A 27,934-nucleotide genomic window follows, 5' to 3' on the forward strand; every position below is an offset into this window, starting at 1 on the left:
GGAAGAAAGAGTGAAGGGAGTTCTGAAAAGCACCCTGAAATGGAAACTGTTTCTGTCTCATTCTGTCCACTCACTAACTCTTGTTTTTCTTCATGGTTTTACTTGCAGTGGAAAATGTCTGTAGGGCTAATTTCTCAGGAAGTGCCCTTGGTGTTTTTCTTTGATCTTTTCCTTTTAAGGCATTATTTCTTTATCTCAGAGAATTTATCTGTCAACAATACTAATACTAGTACTAATAACAATAGGATGATGAAAACACTTGAATATGTTCAAAGGGCTTCACGTGGACTAGGTACGTTTCCACATCACAGGACCCATTCTGCAAAGAAGCAATGGTAGGTTTGTTATCTCCAGGATCAACCCACAGTGTGCCTGACAGATGACTGGATTTACCATGCCTTGTCCCCTCTTTTCCCTCTTGGTCCATTCGGCATCCCGGGGGATTTGGTGGCTAAAGCTCACTGCAGTTCCCCCCCTTCCCCATTTTCCCCCTGGAGAAACAACCCTCAAAACAAGTCATGGGTTGTCAGGGTGACCTGCCGCCCATGAACAAGCCACCCTATGGGAAACTGTCTAGGCTTGTGACTTGTCACATGATGGGCTGACATATAGGTGACCTGGTCTGCATGAAGCAACAACCCATCATAAGCCCGTTCCCATGATAGGTTGTCATGTCATGCAAAGCTGGACCAAATCCGCAGAGTGGGTTGTTTGAGGGAAACATGCCAGGCTGACCATGCATGGGTTGTTTCAGGGGTTGTTTTTCCCACAGTGTATTCCTGCTCTTGCCAAGCCTCCCAGGGCCCTCACCAGTGTTGACCACCCCAGATGTGTAAAATGCCACTTGGGGGCACCTGGCACTAGCTGGCACTTGTCCCCAGCCCCGGTTGCCCCATATGCCAGCCATATAGCCGTATGGCTCACTCCAAAACCCTCCAATGCTCCCTTTAAACCTCCTTTTTAAAGGAGCTAGCATTTTGACAGCTTTCAAAATTCCTTTATCCAATGAAAAGGAGGATGCACTTTTGCACTTTTTTGAACAACTAGAGTCTCAGGAAAAGTGCATATGGGCCATCAGGAGGGAGAGGACCTCATCATCCTCTTTTTGCAAGCATCACTTGTGCCTTTTCTTTTGCTTGACTCTGAAGCTTGCCTTTGACAGCTGTCAAGAGAAAGCAAAGGTGGACAGAGGAAGCTTTTTTGGACACCCTGTGAATTAGCGTTCTGCACTGGTATCCACTGCAATCTAACAGCATATTAGCCTTCCCTGACATTGCCTAAACAAAGCCAAGGGTGGCTTTAAAATGACATTTTATTTTCAGCCAGTCACTGAGAAAACAATCTACACAACAATGCCATCTTCCTGCTTTCCTTAGAGGACCAAAATTATGGGCTACCAGCCAAAAGGAGAGAGAAATATTTGAGCAAACACAGAGATAAATGTTTGATGCAACATACAACATCTTCTATAGGCTTATGGATGCGTTGCATTGCTTCCTCCATGTGCTGAATTTATAAGTGGTGAGTAGTGGACAAAAGAAATATTTGGCTGTTACCTCCAGCATCTTCCTGGAGCACGTCTTCCAACAATGTAATGCTTAATGATGTCCGTAGAAACTGGTTGGGATTGCTTTGGAAACCAGCGTATAAAAGAACACGGAGAAGCAGAGCCATTTGCTACCCAGCTGCAAGTCTGCATGATTTCTAGCTGCTCTGCAGACAGAGCGTGAAGTGGAAATAAAGACATTCCTGTTAAAGAAGACCAGCAAGGCTGACTAACACCTCCTCTCACTTTTGACATGGGCAAGTGACACAAGCACTCATTTATGATCAAAAGAAATTATTCCAGTTATCTGTACTGGAGTGATGCATTGATTTTACATAAAATTTGCATTGCATTCACATTAAATTACCAGCATTTGTGAGATGCTTGTAGGCTGTGCCAAATAGAATAGACCTTATGTCATATATGCAGCAAATGCCATTCATCTGCATTCATCTATAGGTTCTTTAAGCAACATAACAAATTATGGAGATCTGTTCAAATTTACTAAAACCAGTTGGATTCCCATGCTCCTAATGATGCTCATTTATGTGCTGGTCACTACTGAAATTGAATGTTCTCCCTACATTTAGGAATCCAAACTAATTGTTTTCAGGATCTTGCATTTGGTTTATATCTAACAACAACCTAATTACATGTAACTTCTTTCAGCACCTCAAAACATTTCATATTTATATTATTATTATGGGATCTTTAAACATAAAAGGGCAATTTGTGATTCAAAACGTGTTATGCATTTTGCTTCCATGATATAGGTAAGCTGTTACACTGACCTTAGAATTTGGGTGTGATCACATAATACAAGAAGCCATGGTGAAACATTACCTCTGTGGGGCTGCTATATCATTTAGACGCAGTTCTGGAGGTCCTGCATGGTTTAGTTTTCTGAATCCATGGAGAGAATCACAGGTCAACTCTAAGGTTTCCTCACTTCGCCATGGATTCTCCAGTCATCTGGATCCTGGATTGTCATTTTATCATCATTGGTATGGAAACACCATAGAGACTCATGGCAAGAGCAGCCATGGAATTGGCCACTTCTGTCCTTTGATCTTTGCTGCTCTCAGCCCTGTAACTCACAATATTCCTACTGACCAAGCAATGTATGCATCTCCCAGTTTACTTTTGAAAACAGGAAAACAACACAAAAATGCACAGAGGGAGAAGTGGGGAAACATGGTGAAACCATTCATTTTCATTTAATAAAAACCTCTGTGAGGACTGGAGCAGCTGAGAATCACCGCATCCATGCAGGCACACTCAGGAGCGGGAAGAGGGAGCCCACCTTGGGACCGCAGCAGACCCATCGGGAGGAGACCCTAGGCAAGATTAGAGAAGGGGGCTTTGGTTGCAGGGGCTGCCAGGACGTGTGGCAAGGCGAGGGGGTGGAGCAGGAGTGTAGAAACCACACTGCCCCGGTTACCTCGTGATCATCCGACCAGACAGTTTGGGTAAAAATCTGCATGCCTGGGAAACAGCATTCCCACCATCCTAAGAATATGGGGTTTTTTGCAGTATGCATCAAGGTCACCGCAGGAAGAGAGGATCTTCTCCATGTTCAAATGTGCAAAGCATCGGAATCCTACCCTGGACTCTACGTACTGAATCCAGAGGAGCAGCTACTGTGTGATCACAGGTGTTTGCTGGAAAGTATGTGGACTGTCTTCCTCCCATGCTTTCTTGTCCCTTAATTGGTCCTTACTTCTCCTGAGATTAATCCACAAGGTCATGGGGCAATGGACTCATTAACATCAGTCTATATTTACCGCATCCCAGGTGCATCATTAGGTCTGTGGATATTCCCCATATGCTTAGTTCTAGAAGTGATCCCAAGTTTGAGACGGACCATTTCAGGCTGCAGGTGACTTCCCCACAAACATACGTGGAGTAAAATTTAAATTCCTAGGCATCAAAAGCAAGCATTGTGAGGAGACGAGTAAGTCAGAACCTTCTCTTTAGCCTCTAGTTTTCTACATGCAGGGTTGTGTTTTTCTTTTGTCTGGATGCTTTGACCAACACCTTCCATCAGCCCCATCAAGTGGAGTCCGTGAAAGGCTTAGGGATGCATTTTTAAAGTTGCATCCAATGTTTCATTAGTGGACTTCTATTCTTGCAGTAGCATTTTCCATTCCTCCCCCCCCCTATTCTCCCCCAAATCTGGTCCAAAGGGACCCCCAATTCCATGGAGCAGATTTGGGGAGCATGCAGGAGTCTGCAGGGAGAAGGGGAATCCATTCTACTAGTGGTACTTTTGCCACTGGCAAAGGGACACCACTGGATAAAACCCTTAGATTTCAGATATTGTTGTTACTATCTTCATAGAATCACAGAATAGAAGAGCTGGAACGGCCCAAGAAGGCCACTGAGTCCAACCCCCTGCTGTTGCAGGACACCATGTTACACCAGCCCACTCAGATGGCTGTCCAGTTTCTTCTTGAATGTCTCTAGTGTGGAAGAGCCCACCACCTCTCTAGGCAGCTGGCTCCACTGTGGTATTGCTCTGACAGTGAGGAAGCTTTTCCTGATGTCCAGCCTGAATCTGGGTTGCCACAACTTGAATTAATTATTCCATGTCCTACACTCTGGCATCAGTAAGATCTTGACTTTCCTCTTTGTGACAGCTTTTGAGGTACTTTTAGAAGGATATCATGTCCCTCCTCAGTCTTCTCTTCTCAAGGCTGAACATACCCAGTTTTCTCAGTCTCTCCTCAGAGGGAAGTGTTTCCAAACCCTGGATCATTTTTATTGCCCTCCGCTGGACCCTTTCTAATTTTCCTGCAACTTTCTTAAATCTCAGTGCCCAGATCTGGACACAGTATTCCAGGTGAGGTCTGACTAGTGAGGAGTATAGGGGAACTACAACTTCGTGCGATTTGGAAGTAATACTTCTGTTAATGCATCCCAAAATTGCATTTGCCCTTTTCTTCTGAGCATCCCTGACCAGTTCAGCTGAAGTGTGGCATATAAACATTTTATTTTTTTAAAAAGGGCAAAGGATGGCACCAAACCCACCGACTCTGTCACACCTTTCTGGCTTTGCTATTGTTGGTCAATAGCCACTCTCCCTGCTTATTTTATGGCCCGGAGTCCATTTAGCCAGCTGCGGCCAGTAAAGAGATGTGGTCACAATACAGGAGTCAGCTTGCATGGGCTTCTGACACAGAGAGAGGTACAGGTGAGACCCAGTGTGGAAATGGGAGCTTTCAGTCAAGCAAAGTCACTTCTGGTAGAGGGTTTTTCTGCTGAGTGAGCTGCTGTGAAATTATGGCTCCATCCGGAGGCTCGGTTTTACCCAGTGGGTGACTTGATCTTTGGAACAGACGTTTCTGTATCTCTGTTTTGACTCGTTTCAAATGCTGACTTGACTCCGTGGTTTCTTGTTTATCATTTCTCACACAGGGCCTGACCAGCACCAAGATGCCTGAGGAATGGCCAGGTGCAGCAGAAGAAACTCTCAGAAGGTACAGAAAAGATGCAATGGAAAGACATTATCAGAGAAGTTAAGACAAAGCTGTGCAAAGGTGACGTGGACTCCATCCATCCATCCATATATTTTATTTTTATACTGGTGCTTTACACTATCAGGACATGTAAAACAATATAAAGACCCAATAGAAAAACAATATTCTTTGATTTCTCTACTGACTGATAGTCAAAGCTCTCTGGGTGCTTCACAGTCATATAAAATAATAAGTGAAATAAGTGAAATGTCGAAAATATAAAATAATGCATGGAAATACTACAACTGAAACAAAAGTGGGACAGAGCAGTGTCACAGTCAATCCCAACGGATCGCTATGAGGTGTGCAAAGCTCGCCCCCGTTTCTGCCTCTCAAACCACATGTGGGAAGCTTGTGGCGGGAAGGTGCCCTCACCTGGCAACATGCTCTTGGCTGCAGAAAGTGCAAGGGCTGGTCAAGGGCACGCAGCCCAGTCTCTGCTGGTTCCTGAAACTCCCGCTTGCATGGGTTAGGGTTCGAGCTGCCACAGGCCATCTGTGCTATGCAAGATGGACAGGGCCATCATCTCTGCACTTCCCGACTCCCAAGATCATTTGGGAGTCCATAGGGTTTTTCCGCAGTCAGACCCCAAAGGCTTGAGGCCCAGACTCTAAGGCTGAGCCCGTTCCCAGCCTGCTCACCGCCTGTGCAAGGAGCGGGGCACCGGTTCTCCTCGCTTCTGAGGGGAGCAAGGTCCACACTGTGGGGGCAGCGAAGAGAGTAGGCCAGGGATGTGGAGTTACAGTGAATTCAGTCAGCCTCCTGCCTCCTCCCCTTCCCCTCACAGGACCTGAATCCAGACAGCTGAGCATTGCTGTCCAGATAAAATGCGGGGCCTGAGGAAGGGCCGCAGCAGGAATCAGCCTCCCAGTGCCTCTCTCCTTGCACCAGATGCTCCTCAGCGTCTGAGTTCAGAGGCTGACCAGCATCTGCCACAAGGGCCATAGGTGGCACCCGCCAGAATGTTACATGAAGGCGTTGGGCAGCTTACACGGCGCTCCCCTGCCTCCGTTGCCACCACTGCCACCAGTCCCCTGCACCAGACATCATGTCTCTGTTTTGCTTTGTTTTTCTTCTGTTGCTGCTATGTCTATTTGTAAATCTCTAAACTGCTCAGAGAGCCCAGGGGCTACAGGGCAGTATAAACGTGCAATGATAACAAAGATGGTGGCTGTCCAGTCCGAAGCCTTTCCTTGCATGTGCATATTGATAAAGAAAGGTTGCCAACTGGGACTGATTCTAATGGTTACTTATCAAGATGCTAGGTGTTCAGATTGAAGATGAGGTCCTACCATGAGGCAAAATGGAGGCGCTAACTGAGGCCCATGGGAGGGAACCTTCCCCAGATAAATATGGAGCCCCCATTGAAATTCATGGGGCTGCTCAAGAACACTCTATATCACACTTTAGGCCCTTTTCTTAGGTTGAGAGTCATATTTGGTTTAAAAAATAATGACAAATAATGAGTGTCTGCCCAGTGACAGGGCGTTTCCCCTGGCTGAAGGAAGCTGAGAACACAAATCCCAAAGTGCTTTGTGGCAGCACAAAGTAATCAAACAGAAAGAAACTTCTGAGGGATGCTTTAATGCGGCTTTAATATTTCTTCATGTACAAGTGATGAATTTGTTTAAGAATGTGGAACTGGTGGAAGCAAATGGGGTTAGAAGTATTGCATTGGCAGAATTTCCAGTGGTTCTGTTATAATGTTATAATGAAGAAGGAATTTTACATTTTTGGTTGATAAAAAGAGAATTCAGGATAGAAGGAATGGAAGAGTCTTTCTTCCTTGTGAAGGGATTTGAATAAAAATTAATACTGAAAAAGACTGTCTGCAGAATTTGGTTCCTAATTAACTAGAAACAACCAGATGAAAGAATGGTGGATGACTCTTTAAGAGCCGAGTTGCCTGCCCGAGTTGCCTCAACCTGATAAATGACCAGGCACAGCAAGAATCCTGAGGCACTGTCTCCATTCCTCTGACCCCTTTGGTCCTCGCACCTGTTTCCCCAGGAAAGCCACTGAGAAGAGCAGAGCAGAGCAGAGCAGGGTGACAGCTGCCAGAAAGAGCCTTATCAGCCCTTGGGGGCAACTGAGTAGCTGTGGCACTCAGCAAAGGGAAGCCCTGAGCCACCAGAAACAGCAGGCTGAGGCACAGTGAAGAGCTGGAGATGGGTCCCCCACTGCATCCCTGTCTGGCCCACCCCCGCTGCCTTCATCTGTCTGGTCACCTGTGGGCACCTGGCCGGGCGAATGTGGAGGAGGTGGCACTTTCCTGGGGGTAAAGTACCTCCCTGCTCCTCTCCTTGCTGTGCATTGCAGCCCCTCAGCTGAACAGCAGCCATGAAGAGTGTCAGGAAGTCTCCATGGCAGCCGCCACAAGGATAAACAGATCCAGTCAGGAAAGGCCCCCTTTGCCCTGAACCTCCGCAGTTTTATTGAAAGATCACCCAGGACCCTTGGAGTTACCTACTCTGGCATACTGCCGGGTAGTGGTTCTCACTGCCAACTACAAGCTTTTAGAACAAATACAGAGTGTTTTATAGATTCTGAGTCACATGGGCCCAGCAGCTGGGCAGTTGATGACGAAACAGTCAGAAGAAGGTGTGGGGTCTGCAGAGGGGGCTCCGTACAATGGCATTCCATTCAATTGCAGGAGATTAACATAACCATCACAGAGGCACAGGGATTACTGTGGGTCTTGGCACGCAATTGAGGGTGACTGCAATGCTGTTAACCTGGCAGCATTATCAGTTCTTACTGATCAGCAAAACAATAGCTGGGGAAGCCACCAAGTGTGTTTTGTTTTGTTTATTTATTTATATCCGTTTTTATATGCCATCTCATTACTAAAAGTCTCTGGGCGGCTTCTTAAACCAGCAGCAAATGCTAAACAGTAACCTGGTTGGGAAATGGGGTGCTTTCTGAGAAAGGGGTGCAGATTTGATTTTATAACACAAAGACACATGAGTAACCCTCTTCTGCCAGGATTTACCCGAATTTTCCCAACAACAGCAAGGGGAAGTGGTGCCTTAGATGGGGGCCACTGCAGTTGAGCTGAGTGGCAGCCGTGCAGAGCAAGGAAAGCTGTGCTCCCTGGAGAGCCTCCATTGGTGCAGGGGGCACCATACAGATGCAAAATGCATAAACAAACAAATAAGTGGCAAGCAGAGATGCGACAACAGAGCCACCAAATGCCGCCGGAGCCCTTTCCGCTGCTCTTGCCCAGGGGCTCTCTTAAGGCCTGGCTTGCCCATGGCTCCTCGCCCATCCACTTCCAGGCAACAGAGCCAGCCAGGGGTGGGGTGCTCCCAAGCCCCTCCACAAGCCCTGGCTTCTGGGGGTGCCTGATGCAGGGCTTGGACCCACCCCTCCTGTAAGGGAGTTTTTAAAGGCTGTGATACAGATTCTCATTCAGAGGAAGAGGAGGTGCAGCTGAAAAGCCAAGCCCAGAGATAAGAGTCACTCTGTGCCTCCATCAAGCACTCCTTCTCACATTTCTGGAAGGTGTCAAGCCTCAGGATATTACAGCCAGGTTTGCAAGCAAAACATTAATGAAACCTTCACTGCCACAAGATTGAAAAGAGCTTTACAGAGGAAAAATGTTAACTATTTTATCAACCAGTGATGGCAGTCCAGAACTACATGCAAACATAGCCACCTGGTCCAGCTATTTCTACAGACAGAAAGCAGGTACACCCCAAAACACTGAAAGAAAAGGACTGGCTATGGAGACCCATTAGCTTCCATACAAGAAAAATTCTGTCTGGATTTTGCCAAAATACAGGTGCTTCAAACAGATACAGCCTTCTAACTCAACAGGAACTATGAAGAACTGTCCCCTGACTTTAACAGACTGGCAAGTTAGACTATAATGCTTGATGTTAGACTAAATATGCTCAAATATTAATACCAAATGTCCTCCTCTAGACATATGTGTACATTTCTCCACGTTCTCAAGAAAAGCATTCATAAAAGGGCTTTTTAGCCCTGGCAACATTGCATCCATGCAGGTGGGAACCAGAAAGTCTTCAACACAAGGAGAATCTATCGACACATTCAAGAATGTGAAATGTGCACTTACTAATTGAGGAAATAAGCTGGTAGAAAGTTACTCACAAAAATCAAAATTTCAGCAGAAATGAAGTAAGGCATGCAAAGGGGTTCGGGTGAGGATGCTTGCTCTGGTTTTAAGTTGGGTGGAAATCAAGTCACAGGCTGTGGGATATCAGGATGCCTCAGCAGAAGAGCAGGCTCAAGGATGGAGAAGGTGTTCCTGCACACCTGGGTGGCTTGAGCACTGCGGGCTCTGGAAAGATGTTGGCTCCATCCAATCAAAGCAGACAGGAGTTGGAATGGAGTGAATGGTGATGTCTGTGTGAGAGAGAATTGTATGTGAGTTATGTGCGAATATGTGCGCACGAATACATGTGAGTGTATGCACACAATACGTGTGGTCCCAGCCACCTAAACAAATACCTGATATGGTATTCGAAGCCAAAAAATCAAATAAAAAATAAGATGTGTACTCCTGTACTAGGGGAACAAAAATGAAAAATCTCCGCTTCTACCAACTGATAAGAAAACTATTTATTCCACAAACTCTGCATATGCACAAAATTGTTAAAAATTTGAAATTTTCTAATAAAGATTCTATTGATTCTGGGAGTAAACACTGAAATTAGTGGTGGATTTTATCAGGAAGAAAGAACAAAAAAACAGATATGTTTCATTAAAATCCAGGAGACAACGTTTTTCACTTTTCTTAAATGAATGAATTCTTTTGTGTTTTTTCAAAGAACTACTCATTTTAAAAACTTGATGGCAATGAAATTGAAGTTTTTTAAAAGCCTATATTTTTTTAAAAAAAAATTAACACCAGAGCATCAACAATCCTTAAATCAAAACATTACCAAAAAATTTGTACAAGTTTCTAGCTGCCACTTCTACCAGACTGGACCTATTTGCAATCATTAAGGCAAAGAAATAGCAACCCTACAGAACTCTTAACCCTTCTGTGATGCATGGGGGGGGGGAATCCTTCATTGTGATGCGGGTTACTTCAAAAACCTTTGACCAATTAGAATGGGGATTCAGACTTGGTCTCAGTGAGGCAATGAGTTAAACTCAGAAAATAACAAGCATCCCACTAAAACCAAGCCCTAAGCAGTGGGACTCCCAATCTGGAGAGGCACAAAGCAAGGCTTCCGCATCCCTTCTACTATTTGTCCGTTTCATAGAGTCATTTGCAGACAAATAGTTCATGCAGTAAAGAAAAATAGTCAGAGGATGGTCATGAATTTGTTTGCAGATAAACTTCAGGTCCTAAGAAGAACCTTTCACATATTCTCCCCATCATTTCAAATGTTAATAAAAAGTCATGATTAACAGTAAATTATCAAAAGTAAAAGATAATTGGCTTCAATGAATTGAGCTCATCAGAGTGTTTGGTATCCTGACAAATCTATCAGCTAGGCATTACTATCTCAAATAAATGTTCAAAATATAATCAAAGGAAGCTATGGCTGCAGTGAGTCTTTCTCCTCCTTCCACACAGGTCAGCATAAAGGCTTTCCAGATAAAAGCCTTTATTCTGATTGGATGACCGGCTTTATGATACAAAAGAAGAATATTGCAGAAATCAATAACAACAGAATTGGAATACTGCCCATTAGGAAAAGGTGGCTTAATGATAAGAAGTTGATCCAAACTGAATGCGTCTCCTTCCTTCAAAAGAGCTGCTTCCACCTTCAAGGTGAGTTTAGGCTTTCTTAATATGTAAGAAAGTCTCCTTCTTATAAATTGATGCATATCAAATTAAGCAATTTATGAGCAATAACAAAGGCAATTGTTAGACTGATATGGAGAAGAAGAACAGAAAGCTGGAAGAAACAAGCATCTGCCCTTTCGAGCAGATAACGCAGACCTCAGTGCCTGGCAGGGACATGGGAGAAATCCACAAAAGAATCAAATGAGTCCAGATTTCTAGGAATTTGATCTCTAGATCACCAGCTTTCCACCAGCTTTTCCTGAGCCATATGGCTTCTATAGACCCGCATATCCATTTTTACTTTTCTGAATTTTGTGCCAGTTTAGTTGTAGAAAAATAAAATGTAAAAACCACCAGAAAATGTGCATTTCCCTCATAGGCTAAAGCATGAAAATACACATGGGGGGATTTGAACATTTTTGGAAGAGCAAATTGTGTAATGGAGCACAAAGTTTGGGAAATGGAAAAAAAGCTGATTCTATCAATGCATTTATGACAGAATTAAAAGCACGTGACAATCTGAAAAATGCAGACAGAAGAGATTTAACAAAATGCTCTACTGACAGCCTCTTGTTCTGAGAACTCCAGTTCTGTGCCACTCTTTCTTTTATGATAAGGACAAATCCAATGTCACCAACACTGGGAAGGGATATATAGATTATTAGAACTCTACACTGGTATAGCTACTAGAAAGAGCCAACCAATAGAAGATAAAGAGCAAAATATACATACAACACACGATGTACTTTTATCTCCAGCCCAAGGGTACAAACACAATTAGAATGCCCTCTGGCCTAATTTGAGAAAACTATTATACAAAATATTTATGCAATGAAGGGATTGGCTTCAAAACTATATAGGATATCGCTAGAAGTGAACAATGATTCAAGATAAAGGCTGAAATATACCCAAGGACAGCTTTCTAGGCATTACAGTAGAAACCTCAAGATTAAAAGCAATATGGAGTAAACAATTTTAAAATAATGCACAGTTAGCTTTTAAATTATCCATCATTCATGCAAAATGCTGAAGAAACTGAAGAAAATGAGATCATCTCTACACATAAGGCAATCTTGTACAATAATATCTCAGTTTTGGCAAAGCAGAAAAATAATGAGATGAATTATAAAACTATATCACATTGTCCATGGTAAGGGAATAATCAACATTTGCTTTACAATTACTTACTTACTTTGTCTGGGTGGCTACATGCTTGGAAAGTTTGAGAAAAGATGGAGGAGGAGCGGGGGAGAAATAGCACTGAGTCTGTCAAGAAACAGATTTTGGAAAAACCTAATAAAACAAATCAGAGCATCAGGATTGTGGAAAGGACAACAACTATGGAATTTGGCATAAATTTATCACATACTCCAACCAAAACAAGGACAACTCATGGGACACTGGAAAGCTCTGCTGTGCTAAATTGCAATACTTACAAGCAAACTGAAAGAACAACTAAAGTTTTTAACAGCAAATTTTACTAACTCCTTGTATGAGCTTTATGAAGAAGAAATAAAAGATAAGATGTGATCATAGTGCATCCCATAAATAGTTTGAATTAAGTATTGATTATTTAATGGGTGGTAATATTTTTAATGAGTGTGTGTGTGTGTGTGTGTGTGTGTGTGTGTGTCGAAAAGAATCAGTCACTTTAAAAGAAAAAGAAAGGAGGAAGCTTCTTATGAATGGGATTGTGGCCTTGAACAGCCTCTACACCAGACTGGGAGGGCAACAGAGTTTTAAGAAACAGAACTAACCATGAATTGCATCTAGAGGAAAAAGGCAAGAGAACAACAAGAGGAAGATAGCAGAATGCAATAGTGGCTTGGATAATGCAATGACGAGTGGATGAAGCCCTTTCCAAGAAAGGGAGGTGTGGAAGAACGAGGTCTCCAGGGTGAGAAGAAAAGTCAGCATGAAGGAGAAGAGCATCTTCTGCTTTGCCTGAGAATGTTTACCATTCATTCCCACCACTCATGTCAAGTCAGATTAATTTGCTTGAAGATATTAGTCATTGCGAACATAGGAAAATGACGTGCCCTTTACACCAACGGCACAATAGAAAAAGGAACATAATATTACAGTTAATTATAAATAAGCAGTTCCCAGTAGACCGTACCATATTTTATGAAGCAAGTTCATATCCACTTGCCTAGATGCCCATGTTCCTCAAGACTCTGGGCAGAGCCCCCAAGCACCACCGAGCTCTTTTCCCCTGCAACCTTCTGCCATCCTTTGCAACCACTTGGGCACTGGAAAATGCCACTCTCATTCAGCTGGAACCCCCTCCCTGCTCCTCTCGGGCTTTGCCTTTTGCCGCTGAGCCTCAGCCTGAGGCTGAGCAGCCTTTTAGGCCAGGAGCAGACACCTTGTGGTCCAACCGCATCTGCAGGGCCACGAGATAACAGAGGCGATCAAGAGGGGTGCTGCCTATTATATTCGGTGGGATACAAGTATTACAAACAGACCACCACCAGATGGGTCACACGTTCCCCTCGCTTGATCTACTTGTAGAAGAAACGTGCACAAGCATATCCAGTCTTCCAGCACATCTTGGGAAGACCAGCAATGGTGAGGATTCCCTGGTTGACCATGCCCCACGGTGGGAAAGAAAAAAGACTCGTTGGGTTGCCACCTTAGGCATTAAAATGCCTTGAGCCCTTGCGGTTTTCTGATCACATCCGGAACACACATGGCAGCACGGCAGCCCAGTTGGATCAGGTGACCTGGGGAGCCCAGAGGGGGCCTGATGACAACAGGGCTGGCACCTTCCACTGCTGCCTTTGGAATGCCATCCATGCTGGCCCTGGACTGCAGCAGTGGTCTGTAGACCCTAGACTGGCCCTCTCCTCGTGCATCAGAAGCATGGACCTGCAGGACCATCACACCTGCTGTGCTTACGTGCTTCTACCTTGAGCGTGTCACCTTCGGAGGTGATGACAAACAGCACCATCTCCTGTTTTTGCCATGTTTGGAAACGTTAAGTTCTAATTTTGTGCATGCTTGCGCAAAAACCAGTTACCAGCAGTGGAAAATTATTCTAATTTCCCCTCATGCCTGCTCATAGCAATACTGTCTCTGTGGTATTGCTTGGATTGCTTCTTGAAAACTGAATGTTCAAAAGTTGTTTGGCCTGAGCAAAATGGCTGGGTTTTTAAAGGAAGTGTGTTGCAGTTTTTGTTTTTCCTGGAAGGGAATCCCACGGATCACTTGTGGCAACGCAATGTGAAAATGGTGCTTTTGGTCCTGAGAAGGCAGAACAAGCATCCAAGTCCACTCACGCACACAAAGAGTAGACCAGTTGTTACTTACAGGGGTGAGCTGACGTGCAATTCAAAGGTACACTGCAGAAGGTTCACGGGGGCACAGAGAAGTGCAGAGGCTTGTATCAACAACAGGAATACTCAGAAGGAGCGTGAGCATTTTGGAAGCTATGCAGCCTCAGCCTCATTTACTGCTGTGCTGAAGGGCAGCCTAGAAATTGCACGCAAAGTGCTTCCTTAGCTCCCAAGGTAATAGAAAAAAATAACTGAATTCACATTGGATTTAATGTTCCCACTTATATCCAGCCTTTTGGTCATACTATATGCTTACCTATTTTTCCCACCTTGGTCTCAATAGATAGCTTCATCAATGGCTGAAATAAGTCATTTGGGGGTATTGTAAGAGTAGGGTGGAAATCGAGAAGGATGTGTTTTAAAATCAAATGAATGTTCCGATTATTCACATATTGTATTGTATCGTATCGCAATATACTCTGCTTATAGCCTGCCTTTTTCCCTACCCGGCACCCAGGCTGACACATTTGCTTGAGGGTTGCAAGAGATGCACTAAGATCAGGGTATCTTCCCCCTCCCCAGCCCACCTCTCTGGAGCTAATAGCAGATGGGGAGCTTTGGACTGGGGACCCCCCCACCCCCCCACACACACCGCTTCCTATGTGGGAAGCAGCAGCAGTGCGGCCCAAAGGCCCCTGACGGGCTGTACCATGCGGTGCCCTGCCCATGACAAGCGGCTGCAGCTACTCAAGCAATTTTTCTAAAACATCGCTTCACAGATCGTTTTAAAAAGTAGGGCTGGGCCAAAGATGAGCGTGTGGCTCTCACACGCTAGGAAGTGCTGCACTTTGCAGATAAAGACCAAGGGCATCCAGAGACTTCTACCCCCGGAAGTAGTCAAACAAATGATTTTGGAGGGGACGTCGCCCAGTTCCTGAATCATTGGCTTATTATGCACTGGCCAGAGCACAATCCTAAAAAGTATGCATTCTTCATAACGGAAGCATTATCGCATGGGTGTTAGTTACTGAGTACAACCTATCTTTTGAAAACTGGTTCTTGTATTGTAAATTGCAGTCTCTTGGAAGTCCAACTTTTCTCCACTTGACCCCATGGTGCAAAATGTTTGAGTTTTGTTAAGAAAAGAAAGGTGTATGGTTGAGATTTTCCAAGGTCTGTAGATCACACCTCAAAACAGACACAAAACCTACCTAGAGTTAATGTTACATGTTGCAAGCACTGTGAAATGTGGGCACCAGAGGGCGCAAACGCACTACCTCTGGTTATTACTGGAAGGCTGTTCACCCAGGTGCTTTAGGGCATGGGATGTGGTCTTATTCATGGAAGGCTACCAAGGTGTGCATATGTCAAAAGACTGGGTGCAGGTGCTTCCCAGAAGGGCACCAGAAATGGTGATCACACCCAAAGGCTGCCAGCTATTACACGCACTCACAGAATGTGCAACAGAAAGGGAGTAATTTGGGAAAGAAACAGATTCCGAAGAGGTTGAGATGGCCACTGCAGAAACCAGAGGCAGGAATCCAGCTCCATATACCTAGCCTAGCCCAGGCGGAAGCCGTGTTCTGCACAACCTGACTCTGTAACAACCATGGCGATCCCATAGAGGGACTGGGTGTTACCACCAGCCATGGATTCATGGATTCCCTTCCGCAAGAAACAACCATTTTGCTCTAATAGAAGCCTGCTGAAATGCAAACGGAGATAGAATTCCCCTGCTTGGACATCTGCAGACTGATGGGCTCATGCAGAACGCAAGTAGCTCTTGGTGAGAGTGCCGATTTTGGCTGGAGGTCACGCGTCTGAACAGCCCGTCACACAAAACCACCAAACTCCTTGCACATAAACAAGTAGCACAGCACACCCACTCTGGTCAGGTGAAACAGAGGTGAAGCTAATGCAAAGGGGCCGTTTCAGTACTGGCAGCCCATGCCCCAAATATGGAATAGCTTCCTCCGAGAGGCTTGCCCGAGATGACGATTTGGTGCCAAGCGTAGACCATTTTTATCTTCCTAGATCTTTTAAAATCTGCCCTGCAGCACAATTCGTTGCATGTCTACGCAGAGGTAACCTAAGTTCAGCTGGAATTCGGGTGTGCATAGAATTGCAGCCTACTCAATTATACCCCACACTTCCTCCCAGGGGATATACATGCCAAGGGGGTCTGTCATCTGGGTGGCCTATAGGGCCAAAAGGGCTTAGCTTCAGCACAACTACTTCACATCCTTAACAGTAACCCACGGGTTGCTAATGAATCAAACAATAACAGAAAGTAGAGCAACCTGTATTAGAACGCAGGGTTGCAATAAAGCCTATAATGGGCGAATCTGTACTTACAACAGGAAGTGCTTCACACAGTATGCTGTTAAAACTGCAGAATTTGCAAGCACAAAGGTGCAGTGAGGCCCACCCACCTGAACAGCTTTAAAAAGAGCTTAGACTAATTCATGCAGAGCAGCTCCAGGCCATGATGATTACATACTGCCCCAGGCGCAGAGGGGGAACCAACTGGGGGAGGGCAGCTGCTTCCGTGTCCTGCCTGAATGCTTCCTTCTGGCGAAAGATGAGCCAGAGGTGACCAGACTGGATGCAGATGTGTAGTGCATGTCAGAATTAACACACCCCACAGACTACCAGATTGCTTGAAATCTTTTTGAAAGGTTTTTATTTACAGTGCTAAACAATATATATATTTATATTTCTCATCCTCATTATGTTTGTGCCATAGAAAATATTGCAGATGGGTCTGCTTTAATTTACAAAGAAAAACAACTTGAAGGGAGAAATCAAAATTTGGTCCCTAATTAAGATAAAACAAATACACACACACACCCCAAATGAGGAAAACACACTGGGTCACATATTACTTTACACATTAAAAACAAGCCTTGCCCTCTGGAGGAAAAAAAGTTCACCAGATCCAGCTTGCTACCATGTCAATTTGTACAAAATGTTATCCATTAAAAACTGTCAATTTTATTTAAACGTGTTTTATGGTATTCGTTAAGAGAGTGTGGCCTTCTCCCTGCTATGGAAAGGGAGCCGGGCACAGGAGAGGATACATGGCTGCAAAGACCCCCTGCCCCTCCTTTTCCTCTGCCCCAGATTTGATTCAAACCTTTCAGCACCACAATTTTTCCACATGTGTATGGAATTCTGTAAAGGGCTGAAGAAAGGAGGCGAGAGGGCAGAAGAGGTGCTGAAAGTAGAGGCATGGAAGGATCTCAGGCAGCAGTTGCAGGAACAGGACGGAGGAGGCTGAGTGTCTAGGGACTAAGGTTCGTTAAAATGGAGAGGGAATCGGCAGCTTGGGATGTAGGGGACCACAGGGAGCACTGTAAAAAAAAGGAACAGGTCTGGGGGGGGGGGTCTGGAGAAGAGCTCTATGCAGCTTCCTCTGCTTCGGTCAGCAAGCATGTTTAACCCCTCCTCTTCCTCATCCACTGGTAGCATCACTTAAGTGCCTGCACAACTGGAGGAATGAAGGTTGGAGGACAGATGGATGGTGGTGAAGAGGACGGGGGCGGGGGGGGGGAGTCAAGCTGAAGAGCCGTTTTCTGTCTTCTTTCTCTTTGGGTCCACTTCATCCTGCACAGAAAAGTATGGGCACATTGGGTCAGATGTTCATCGGCATCGTGAAAGATCTTTGCACGTTCTGTTGGCGTCACAAAAGTACAGATGAAGAGTAGAAAAATGGGTACATGCAGCTGTGAAGATCCTGTGCTTCCCTTGGGCCCGCAAGGCTTCTTTTCAGGGACAGGAAATCATGTAACAAAATAGACCTCACCATAGTGCCAAGAGAACAGGATGCCCCCCCACACAGAGAGCAAGAGTCGAGAACTGAATTTTAGTACCATCTAGAGCAGAGGGCAAAAATACTGACTTCACTGGCATGAGTCTTGGTCCTACTTGTCTCAGGGCCTATCCAGCATGCATGCCCAAGTCACCATTTCTGTTTTGTCCAAAACGATGAATAACGGGGGCAAGAGGTTTTCTCCAGGAAATAACATACTACCATGCTTTTTTTTGGATAGTAAGTCCACCATTTGTATACTCATAAAGGGCAAGACAGTGCAAGGCCATCTACTGCACACTGAAGACGCGAACTGTGTGTCAACTGCTGTGAAAGGCGAGAGCAGAAGTGCCACGTAAAACTGCTCCTGGTGGCAGTGCAGCTGTTGTCATCACTGCGTTGCTGCATCCCACAAAGGCACCACAATGCCATTAAGAGATGATGCCCTCCTATGCGCCATGAGGAAAGAACCAGTTCCGGAAGATTCCTAGTGCAATATATGCATGGAAGAGGCTGGAGGAGGGGAAAGCTACGTTCTTACCTTGCCCTGTTGGCAGGAAACTAAGAAAAAGTTTGACTATCTGGATCCTGGGCCAGTTTCTGCCTCACCCATTAGCACAGCCTTCCCCAGCCTGGACTAGATGTGTTGAACTAGAACCCCCATCACCTCTTCCACCTGCCATACAAGCCGAGGATGGTAGAAGCAGGAGGCATCAGGCTGGGGAAAGCTGTTTGAAACCATACAAGTTTCTAGATGAACTGAGAGAGGAGGAGGCAATCAAATGCGTTCAAAGGGTTTCTGTCACCAAGTGTGGGCTAATAACTCCCTTCACAGAGGACATGGTTTAGTTTGTAACACTGCCAGCTGTCCAGCCGTTCTGAACTCAATGAAGAAGCAAAGTCTCCGCAGTTCCAGAGACAGATGTTAAGAGCGTGGCACTCAGGACCTGGACCATGGCACAGCTGGGTGCTGCCCGAGGATGAACAGAACCTGCTTGCTGGCCTTCATACCCAGGTCGGTTTCGGATGTGACCCCTGCTCACGTGCCCATGGTTCCCAGGATTTACCAGCAAGTATCCATGGCCCTAATTTACCCAAAGAGGAAGAGGCCCGGATTAATGCCACAAATGGATTATCCCCACTCTGTTCATCACAGCCAGTCTGCTTATGAAATTACGAACACAGCAACAGCCGCAGTGATCGCCCCGACTGGACTGAGGTGCTTGCAAGACTGAATCATGATGCTATGTTCTACATCACGGTCCCCACACCCTCCCAAAACCGAATCCTCCCACTCTTGCTTTCCTGAAGGTGGTTTCTACTGACCTCTTCCTGCTTCTTCTCTGCGGATCGTTTTACTGCATGTGAGTCTGGCTCCTGTTCATTCTCATCATCTTGGAATTAATGGGGGGAAATGGAAATCACAGTCAACCATACATGGAATTCAGTGATGTGTTGCCTTACAGTACAGCTCACCCATTGCACTAACAGCTCACCCTCACCTTCATCATCTTCTTCATCCTCATCTTCGACATCCTCAGGATTTGCATCCTCATCATCCTCCTCCTCCTCGGCTCCATTTTCATCATCCTGCAGGAGGCAAACCCAGAGCAGAAAGCATCCTTGGCCAGCCGAGCAGATCACAGGCACTGTTATTGCCACGCACCCAAGTCCAAACTGCCTTCCCTGGAGCTTCTCACTGCATTGCCTCACAAGCCTGGGGGGACTCGTGTGGGATTTTGGGGGGGAGGGCACTGGGGCACACAGGTGCACACTCTGCACGCTCGATTCTCTCAGCACCTGTTCACAAACACCCGGACCTACTACTGATCAGTGCTGCACTCACAGCCATGGTTATTCTAAGGATATGGTGGACTGGTTTATCAACAACAATTACCTCTTGAGCATCAGGTCCAAATTAGACGACATGATGCAGGAGATCCAGGTACAGGATCCCCTTGGTTTCTGTTTTTCACAGGGCCGTGGGGGTGGCGGAGAGACACAAAGAGACAAGTACAGAGAGGTGCCAGTCCTCAGAGTATCTGGTTGCCCAGTGCTGGAAAAAGAAAGCTGCACCAAAGGTCTGTGCACCTAATTCCCACAGCCCTCCTTGTGATTTCTTGAAAACCCTGTTGCGCATCACCGCTTCCTTTTGCTTTCGGGACGTCATTCACAGCTGATTTTAGCTGATGTGGAGAGCACATGAACTGCGGCCATGCTGTCAAGATTTCCACTTTTATTCATCTTCTAGAAATGCCTAGACTCATCGTGCCTGTAACTTCCCCACTCTGCACACTAAAGGTCTCTGAGAGGTATTTTAGGCTCTGGAGAAGAAAATGCTATGCTCGTTATTTCTAATCCTTAGCGCCACCAAGTGAATGCTGCTAACTCTCAGCCCCGTCAGATCGCCTTCTTTCCATCACACGCTCTGAACTGTTGTAGCCTGCAGCAGCTCTTACTTTTCATACTGTGGTTCTTTGGGGCAGCTAGAATTGTGGGCTACTTCCCCCTAGTGGAGACTCTGTTACAGGGAAGCGGAAAACGGCCACCAAAAACACAGCAGATGGAAATCTACCACCTTTCCACTGCGACATCATGCATAAAAAAGCCTCTTAGAACACCTGTTTCCCATGCAACACTTAAGGGCCAAGCAGCTTTGCCTGCAAAACCATCAAAACACTACAAGATCCCAGCCAGCATAGAGAAGTCCTACAGGCTTCCCATTCTTTGATGCTATTAATCATGGCCGGGATCCCCGGAGGCAGAACCTGGCGGCCTTCCTTGTCCCTCTGGCCTTTTACTAGCTCATCCCCTTCTAGTGCCTCATGTAGCTAAGCCTTTTCTCCAACTCCAAATGGCTTCCATTTTCCGGTTCTGGAAATCTCGGCTGGCGGACACTCCCTGGCATCTTGTGCATTGCCCAGCCTGCTTTCCTGGATCTTTGCTGGATTGCACTCATCATCCAAGCACTTCCTTAGGGAGAGTCCATGTGTAGACAGAAATAGGAGCTGCTCCCACTCTGGAAACTGCACTCACTATGCTTTTGTCAGAAGAATTCTCTCTTGCAGATCAAGCTCAGGAGAAATATATTCTGCTGGTTTAAAGCAGAAGCTGCCTGGAAGACTGCAGGCTAGCAGGGTGCTTGCACCATCACAAAGGCAGAAAGGAGACAGACACACAGAGACAGACACACACACACACCCCCTGCTGGCTCATTTTAAAGGTTTGTTTCTGCACAGCCTCTCCCCATAGCCTTCTTTCTGGTTTCATCCTTACCAAGCCCTCTCACCCCTGCATTTCTCCACCAGATACATGCCTGATTACCTCTATTATCTCCTTCTTTTCTTTGCGGGCGGACTTCTCCTCATGTTTCTCTTTCTTTTCTTTCAAGTCCTAAAAGATAGGATGAGAAATTTGTCCATTTAATATTGAAGGGACTTGAGAAGGAACTAGTATGAGAAGACAACGGCAAAACAGGAAAACTGGTGAAGGAAAAGATGCAACTCCTTCATTGTATTTAGAGAACAAAGAGTGAAATGAAAAAGACAGCCAAAAGAAATTAAAAAGGAAACATTGCCTTTACAGTGGCTTTATAGATGTATTTATTTACCTATGATGCACCACTGAGTACAACAGCCTGCCTCTTGGAGGCAAATAAGGAAGAAACGGGCAAGCCATTAAATCCATGGAAGCCTCGTTATGGAAGACTAACTGACCACATGGCAACATGATCACTAGTTGTGGCAAAATTTACTTGCAGCTTGAGGCTGATCATCCAAACCCGCACCCTTCCCCACCAACTAAAATGCAGCACAACGCAGCAGCCTGCAGCCATGTAGCTCTCCTTTTTACTGGGTGCTGCAGCACGTAAGGGCTTTCCAGTGGATCATGTCTTTTGGGTTAGCATCATTTGCCTCCCGCTTCAGCACTCACTCTGCAATGCAACTTGGCTGCCCACCTCTCCGCACCATTACGCTCTTTCTGAATCAGTAGCTGCAGCATTCACAATGCAAGATGCTGGCATGCTGCAGATCAAAGGGCTGGCCAAGACCACCTGTATTTGGGTGCACAAAACGGTGCTTTGGAGGCCCCATCTCTGCCTTCTACTTAAGAGCTTTGTCTAAAGACTTGTGCTCCTGAATTTGTTTAATCTCATCGGCTTGCCTGCTGGGACTTCCGAAGCCAAGCATGGCAGCCAGTTTATGACTGCTACCCACCCCCTCCAGCTCCCTTGTGCGTTCGCACAACACTCATTCAAAATTCCATCAACTCAGAAAGGGTGGAGGTCCCTGCCTTAACCCTTCTTTAATACCTGCATTGGAAAAGTGTGCCGTTTTATGTACAGAAATAATATTCCAATAATGTCTGTTCGAGAGGCCTGCGCACAAAGTCTAAAGAAAGGCTTATCTGGAAGGAACTTGGGCACAGGCAGTATGAGAGGAGGGGAAAGTGCCTGGGGGTCCCTCTAGGGTTTCTCCTTCCATGGGTATTGAAGCAAGGAAATCTGCATACTTTGTTAAAAATCTTGATTTGTGCTAGTGCTGAGCTGTGGCACCAGTTCCAGGGAACACCCCTCTGTGCACTGAACCAACTTCACCTTAGTATGGGGATGGGTGACCCATGAGGACAGATTCACATCTTCTGTGGCCCCCACTTTTGCAGCTTGTGGGGACAGCAACAGCAGCGCCAGAACTGCCAAAATGACAGGGCAATGGCAGAAAAGTACATTTCCACTCTAAAACAAAGCTCATGGGGAGCATACACCTTGTTTTCAATCCCCTCTTGTTGCTTTTTTCCTGCCACTGTTGCACAGTTGAATTTTGGCAGCAAAATCAAAAGAAACGCACAATGTCTGAGGAAGGGTGTGGCCTCTGGGGGGTTCTGGGTGGCCAAATAAGACCCCAACCTGACTGAAACTGCCACCTCCCCCTTACTGTAAGCCAATACTACAGGCAAATCCTAACTGTGAGATGAAGAACTGTGGGAAGTGGCCTTAGTGGTAGGAGCAGGCAGCACACAGGCCAAATGCGGCTCTCCCACTCCGCTGCATTTCCTGCCATGGGGTCGGGGCTGGAACGGCGATTTTGCAAGGAAACCTGGGAGTTATTCTGTTTGCAAGCAAATGCAGCCTCCCCCTGTGCCTTGTTTTCTTGCATAATTGTTGCTCTTTTGATGTCAGCTATTTGAACAGCAGCAGAGGTGGAATGCAGCCCTGGGTAGGTTCCATGGAGGCAGTGTGGTCCCTGGCCCGTGGACATTGCCTACACTGCTCTACCTGAAAAAACATCCTTTCTAGATGGGCTATCCCAAGCTTTTCCACTAGGGGGCACAGTGTCCTTTCCTGAGGTATGACACCTTCCTTGAGTCACAGGAGACAAAATACTGGCCTAGATACGTCTGAGACTCACCTAGATTGACCATTCTGGTGTCATACCAACATCTGCATCTCCACTGCTAATCCTTTAAGAGGAACCTTATTCTACACATTCAGATTCAAGGAAGGTTCTCCGTTAAAAATTAAAGGCTCCAAGCCATTTTCTCAGCTGACTCATGTGCCCCCCATGGCTCAGAGCCAGAATCCCTGGAAGTTTCAGGTAAGGCAAGCATGGATTCTCAAGACTGCCTCTTACAGAGGCCCTAGACCAGGGTGGGTGGCCCAGGGCTCTCTGGCGGTCTTCAAGAATCTGCTACTTCCGATCAGGTCAGATCATTAGCAGCAGTGATCTGCCTGTTCCTTGGCAGCTCCCTGTATGGGAAGGAAGAGGGCAAAGGGGTGGCAGAAAAGGATGATCCTCCCAGTTTTGGTTTTGGCTCTACTCGCAGGCAGCACACAGCTCCCAACAAATTACACAAGAAGGAATGCTGGGCTCAGCAGAAAGAAATAAGCCGGGGGGGGGGGCTCCCACCCCTGGTCCAAATGATGCTGTCTCCAGTTTGTAGCCTTCCGATTCTTTTCCACTGGGTCCACCATCCCTTTCCTTACTAGAAAACAAATTGGAGGCAACAGCAGAACAATACAGTTGCACAATGCCTTTTGAATCAATGGGTCCAGTTAATCAAGACTAAACAGACTCATGGATTTCAATGGATTTACTTGAAGGATGGCAAAGTCTGGATCTAATCCAATGAACTGTCCTCGACACTGTTCTAGAACTTTCTTTATAAGACCCTTACAGGTTTCCACACTCCCCACTCAGTTGTAGCCATTTTCTAAAATTTCCACTGGAAGGCTGATACCCTGACTGTTATTATACAGTGGTTCTAACCCACAAAGCTTCCTGGAACTGATGTAGGATGCAAGATCTGTCCGGGACTGTCTCAGCAGGATGCAAGGCAGCCAAAAGGAAAACAAGAGAGACATACTGGGGAAAGTGTTATGCTCCATCCACCTCTGCTGATGACACAATAAACCACGGAAAGTAAGACCACAAAGCAAGGGGCACCGTAGAGCAGGGCTTTGCTTCTGAACAGATTACACGTGGTTTTGCCCTGTCAAAAGAGCAGCCTTTTCCTGTGCATAGAAGGGTCTTTTTCCAAGCTCCAGTTCTATCTTTGGTTTTCCGATTCAAACCGAGAAAGAGAAGCAGAGGAAGGCTGAGCTATATGCAATATTTAACCTTTATCCCCATGTCCTCAGCTGCTCTTTGGGTTGCTTTAATTAATAATTTCCCCTGCAGCACCAGAGGTGAGGGACCTGCACAATTATCAAGATAACATTGTGCAAGCCCCAAGTCCTGGAACACAGATTATTTACTCTTTGCCTTTCCAAGGTATCTTCCCCTCTATTCAGATACAAAAGAAGCCTCTTTGCCCTGACTGGCACCCTCATGTAGCCAGGAAAGAGGCAGGCAATGCAATCCTATGCATGTTTACTCAGAAAAAAGTTCCACTCTCCCAGATAAACGTGCCTAGGATTGCAGGTTTAAGACGTAGGCGTTCCAGTCTTAATACCGCCGAGGGAAACAGCTAAATGAGTAACTCTAGTGGGATTTCTATCTCCTGATTCATTTATTCTTGCCCCTTTTCCTCCCTCCTACTTTTCTGCCCGGAATGATTCTTAAACGGTTCGGGTCCAAAAAATATATCTGGGAGCAAGTCCCATTCACGCTGCCTTCTACCACCCCTTCCAGGAGCCATGTGGCTTTTTGCGGCCGTGTTGTCTTCCACTTTGGAGCCACCTTTCCCCACAAGTCGCGAAGACAACTCACTTTTCTGCATCAATGAACATCAGCATTCCAATTAAAGCAAACAGCGTTTTTGCAAGATAAATAGTTCTCACGACGCGATTACACGTGCGCCCGCTCTTACACGCACGTGCACAGCAGAACATGCTGCCAAAGTCAGGAACAAAGCGGTTTTTCGCCTCTTGATGCTTTCAGAGACAAGAAACATGGTTGCGGAGAGGGACCCATATGTTCGCAACCTGGCAGGCGCTCGCGCGCGCACGCACGCACGCACGCTCCTTAATTGCCTTCCATCTTTTCCTGGCTTTGTGTTGTTCGCCTCCGCCTGTTTGTTTCCTAATAAAGCGAAACCGCTTAGACTCCACGGTACTCCCGCTGAAGAGCCGGGTGGGAGGCATAGCTCCTTTCTTTAACGCTGTATCCCTTCCTAGCCCTTAGCTCATGAGGGCGCCTGAGCCGAAGGAGAAACCCCCGTATAATTAGCAGGACGTTAAGAGAGAAAGAGCGAGCGAGCGAGCGACCTCGGTGGAATCGTGATTTCAGGCTTTGCACGGCCCGGGCCACTCCTCTGACAAGTGCAGTTCTCCCGCCTCAAATCCAGGGACCTTTGGCAGAAAATAAACACTCGCTTGGCCAGCCAAGCGCATTTGGGGTTAATGGCCACCGAAGCGAGGGGCGCGGGGAGGGGGCGAGGACGCAGTGCCCACACACGGCTCTGCTCGCCGGAGCGCGTAGTTTTTCCCAACCCGAGCAGGGCGGACGCAGTTCATTTCCAGGGGAGCAAGCAAGGAAGACGCCTGTGCAGGCAGCCGAAGGGCGCGATACGGGGAGGGAGGAGGACAAGCCGGGAAGGAATGCAGAAAAAGAGCGGCAAGGCGTGCCCAAGCAGCCCACGTCGAGTCTTCTCCCTCCGTAGCTGCGTTCCCGCAAGTCTCCGGGCACTTTCCAGCCATCCCTGCACTTGGGACTACCCGGAGCTCCTATTCTACCCTGCCTGTGACAGCAGCGGCAGGCTAGTCCCCGGGTCTTCTCGGTCTGACCTTCTCACCTTGGCCCCGAGCTCTACCGGAGCCTCCTTCTCGGGCTTCTCCGACATCCTGGGGGAGGCAGGGGAAGGAACAAAGCGGGCGAGAGCGCGCACGCGGGGAAGGCGCTTGGCGGGGGGGAACCAGGTGCAGCTCCGAGCGAGGCTCTCAACTAGCCCACAGCCGCTGCAACTGTAGTCCCGAGCGCCACGGACCAGATCCTCCTCTCCCGCGATGAGGCTATGCCAGAAAAAAGGATTTATACTCTGCTCGGTGACGAGGAAGGCAGGGAGGGAGGGGCCTGCCGAAAGGGAGGAGGGCTGGGCGGGAAGAGGGATGCTTGATTAGAGGATCAGGCAGGCCGGGAGGGAAGAAGAGTAATGCATGTCCCGGGAAGAGGGGAGGCTCGGCTTGGCTGAACAAAACATCTTTGCAAGCGGAGGGCGAGGGAAGGTTACATGATCCCGGGCTGATACTGGAGGCGGTCCTGAGCTCTTCGGGAAATCTCCGCTGGGTGCTTCGGCTTCCAGCCCTTTGTCCTGCCCTTCGCCCGCGCCTCCTACACAAGATCTGTGTGCACACGCGCCTTTGTAATACTCTGCTCTACACGATCCGGAGCAGCCAGACTCCAGTTACTGGTTGTGTACCACAATTCCCGCCACAGCTTTTTGAGGCGCCTCATTCAGCGAGGCTTAGCAGATCCACCCAACCACTCCTGGCTGTGACAGAAAGGAGGGATGGGTCAAGGGCGGTGTTCCAGCTGCAGTTCGAACCAGAGCTCCCAGCTCCTGTTGTGGTGGGAACCTGCCCACAGCAGACCCAATACGCACCGCATCCCAGTGTGTTCTGGAAACAATGTGAGAACTGGGCCAGGTCAGGGCCTGGTCACATGTGCCATCTGAGACTCTGCACATATTCAGTGAACTGGAGAATGCACATTCTGTTACACAGTCCAGGGTTTTGCTGGAGCAGAATGGAGTCATGCTTGGTTCTTAACCAAACTTTTCTGATGTTTTGCTCATTCTTAACGGAAGGTGGGATGGAAGCCATTTAGCATCTATCACTGCTCATCACACAAAGTGATTGAAAGGCTGCTCTTCCCATCCAAATGATTGATTTGTACCAAAGCAGAGAACAGTTCTTTTCAATTAATTGGTCTGCAATTAAAGGACAACATGTATGCTTTAGGTGTAACGATGTTCATTTCATACATGGGGTCACATAGTGATAAGAACAAAGCTTCTGCTCCTCTTTCTTCCATCCCAGCACACTCAAGCAGATTCACAATGTTGAGAAATGAAGAAATGATGACCAGTGAAAGCTGTTGAAGTTTAGACCGCAAGACGACCTTATAGCCTTAACTTAAGGCTTCTCCAGAAGTAAGAAGATATGGCCTGTTAAACAAGCCCTGTTTGTTACTGCTCACCAAGGTGATGGCTTGCCTTTGTGAAGGGTCCACTTGATGATGGTGCTCCAAACATAAAAGCGTTTTCCAGGCAGACATTCTGCTGCACCTACATGACTGTCATTTCAGGTCTAGGCAAATAACTTTTAATGTTGTCAGGCTCTTTAATACTCTGTTCATTGCTTTAATGCTGTTGGATGTCCATTTTTAATCAACTCAGATTATATTTCTACAATTTTTAGCTTGTATCATTTTAAACCTTTTGTTGTAATTTTAAAAATTATTTTTCAGAAGCGATTCCAGGTACCTGTTGAAATAAACAATCGTGTGTGATAACCTTCCTAGTCAGCACAGTTTATCGGGGAGTTTTCAAGGCAGGCAAAAATGGAATTACCGGATC

At 46.6% G+C, this 27,934-nt stretch overlaps 1 protein-coding gene across 1 annotated transcript; it reads right to left on the bottom strand.

The window, feature by feature from the left end:
- Positions 1 to 16,775: 16,775 nt before the first annotated feature.
- Positions 16,776 to 26,387, bottom strand: PTMS (parathymosin). The gene is made up of 5 exons (XM_044449784.1): positions 26,153 to 26,387; positions 21,245 to 21,313; positions 19,423 to 19,510; positions 19,247 to 19,314; positions 16,776 to 17,715 (listed from the first exon to the last, which is right to left on the bottom strand). The coding sequence occupies exons 1-5, from the start codon at positions 26,198 to 26,200 to the stop codon at positions 17,665 to 17,667; spliced, it is 324 nt and encodes a 107-aa protein (XP_044305719.1). The 5' UTR covers positions 26,201 to 26,387; the 3' UTR covers positions 16,776 to 17,664.
- Positions 26,388 to 27,934: the final 1,547 nt, after the last annotated feature.

Source organism: Varanus komodoensis, unplaced genomic scaffold (assembly GCF_004798865.1).
Source record: "Varanus komodoensis strain SLA01 unplaced genomic scaffold, ASM479886v1 scaffold60, whole genome shotgun sequence".
In the NCBI taxonomy this organism is placed as follows: domain Eukaryota; kingdom Metazoa; phylum Chordata; class Lepidosauria; order Squamata; family Varanidae; genus Varanus; species Varanus komodoensis.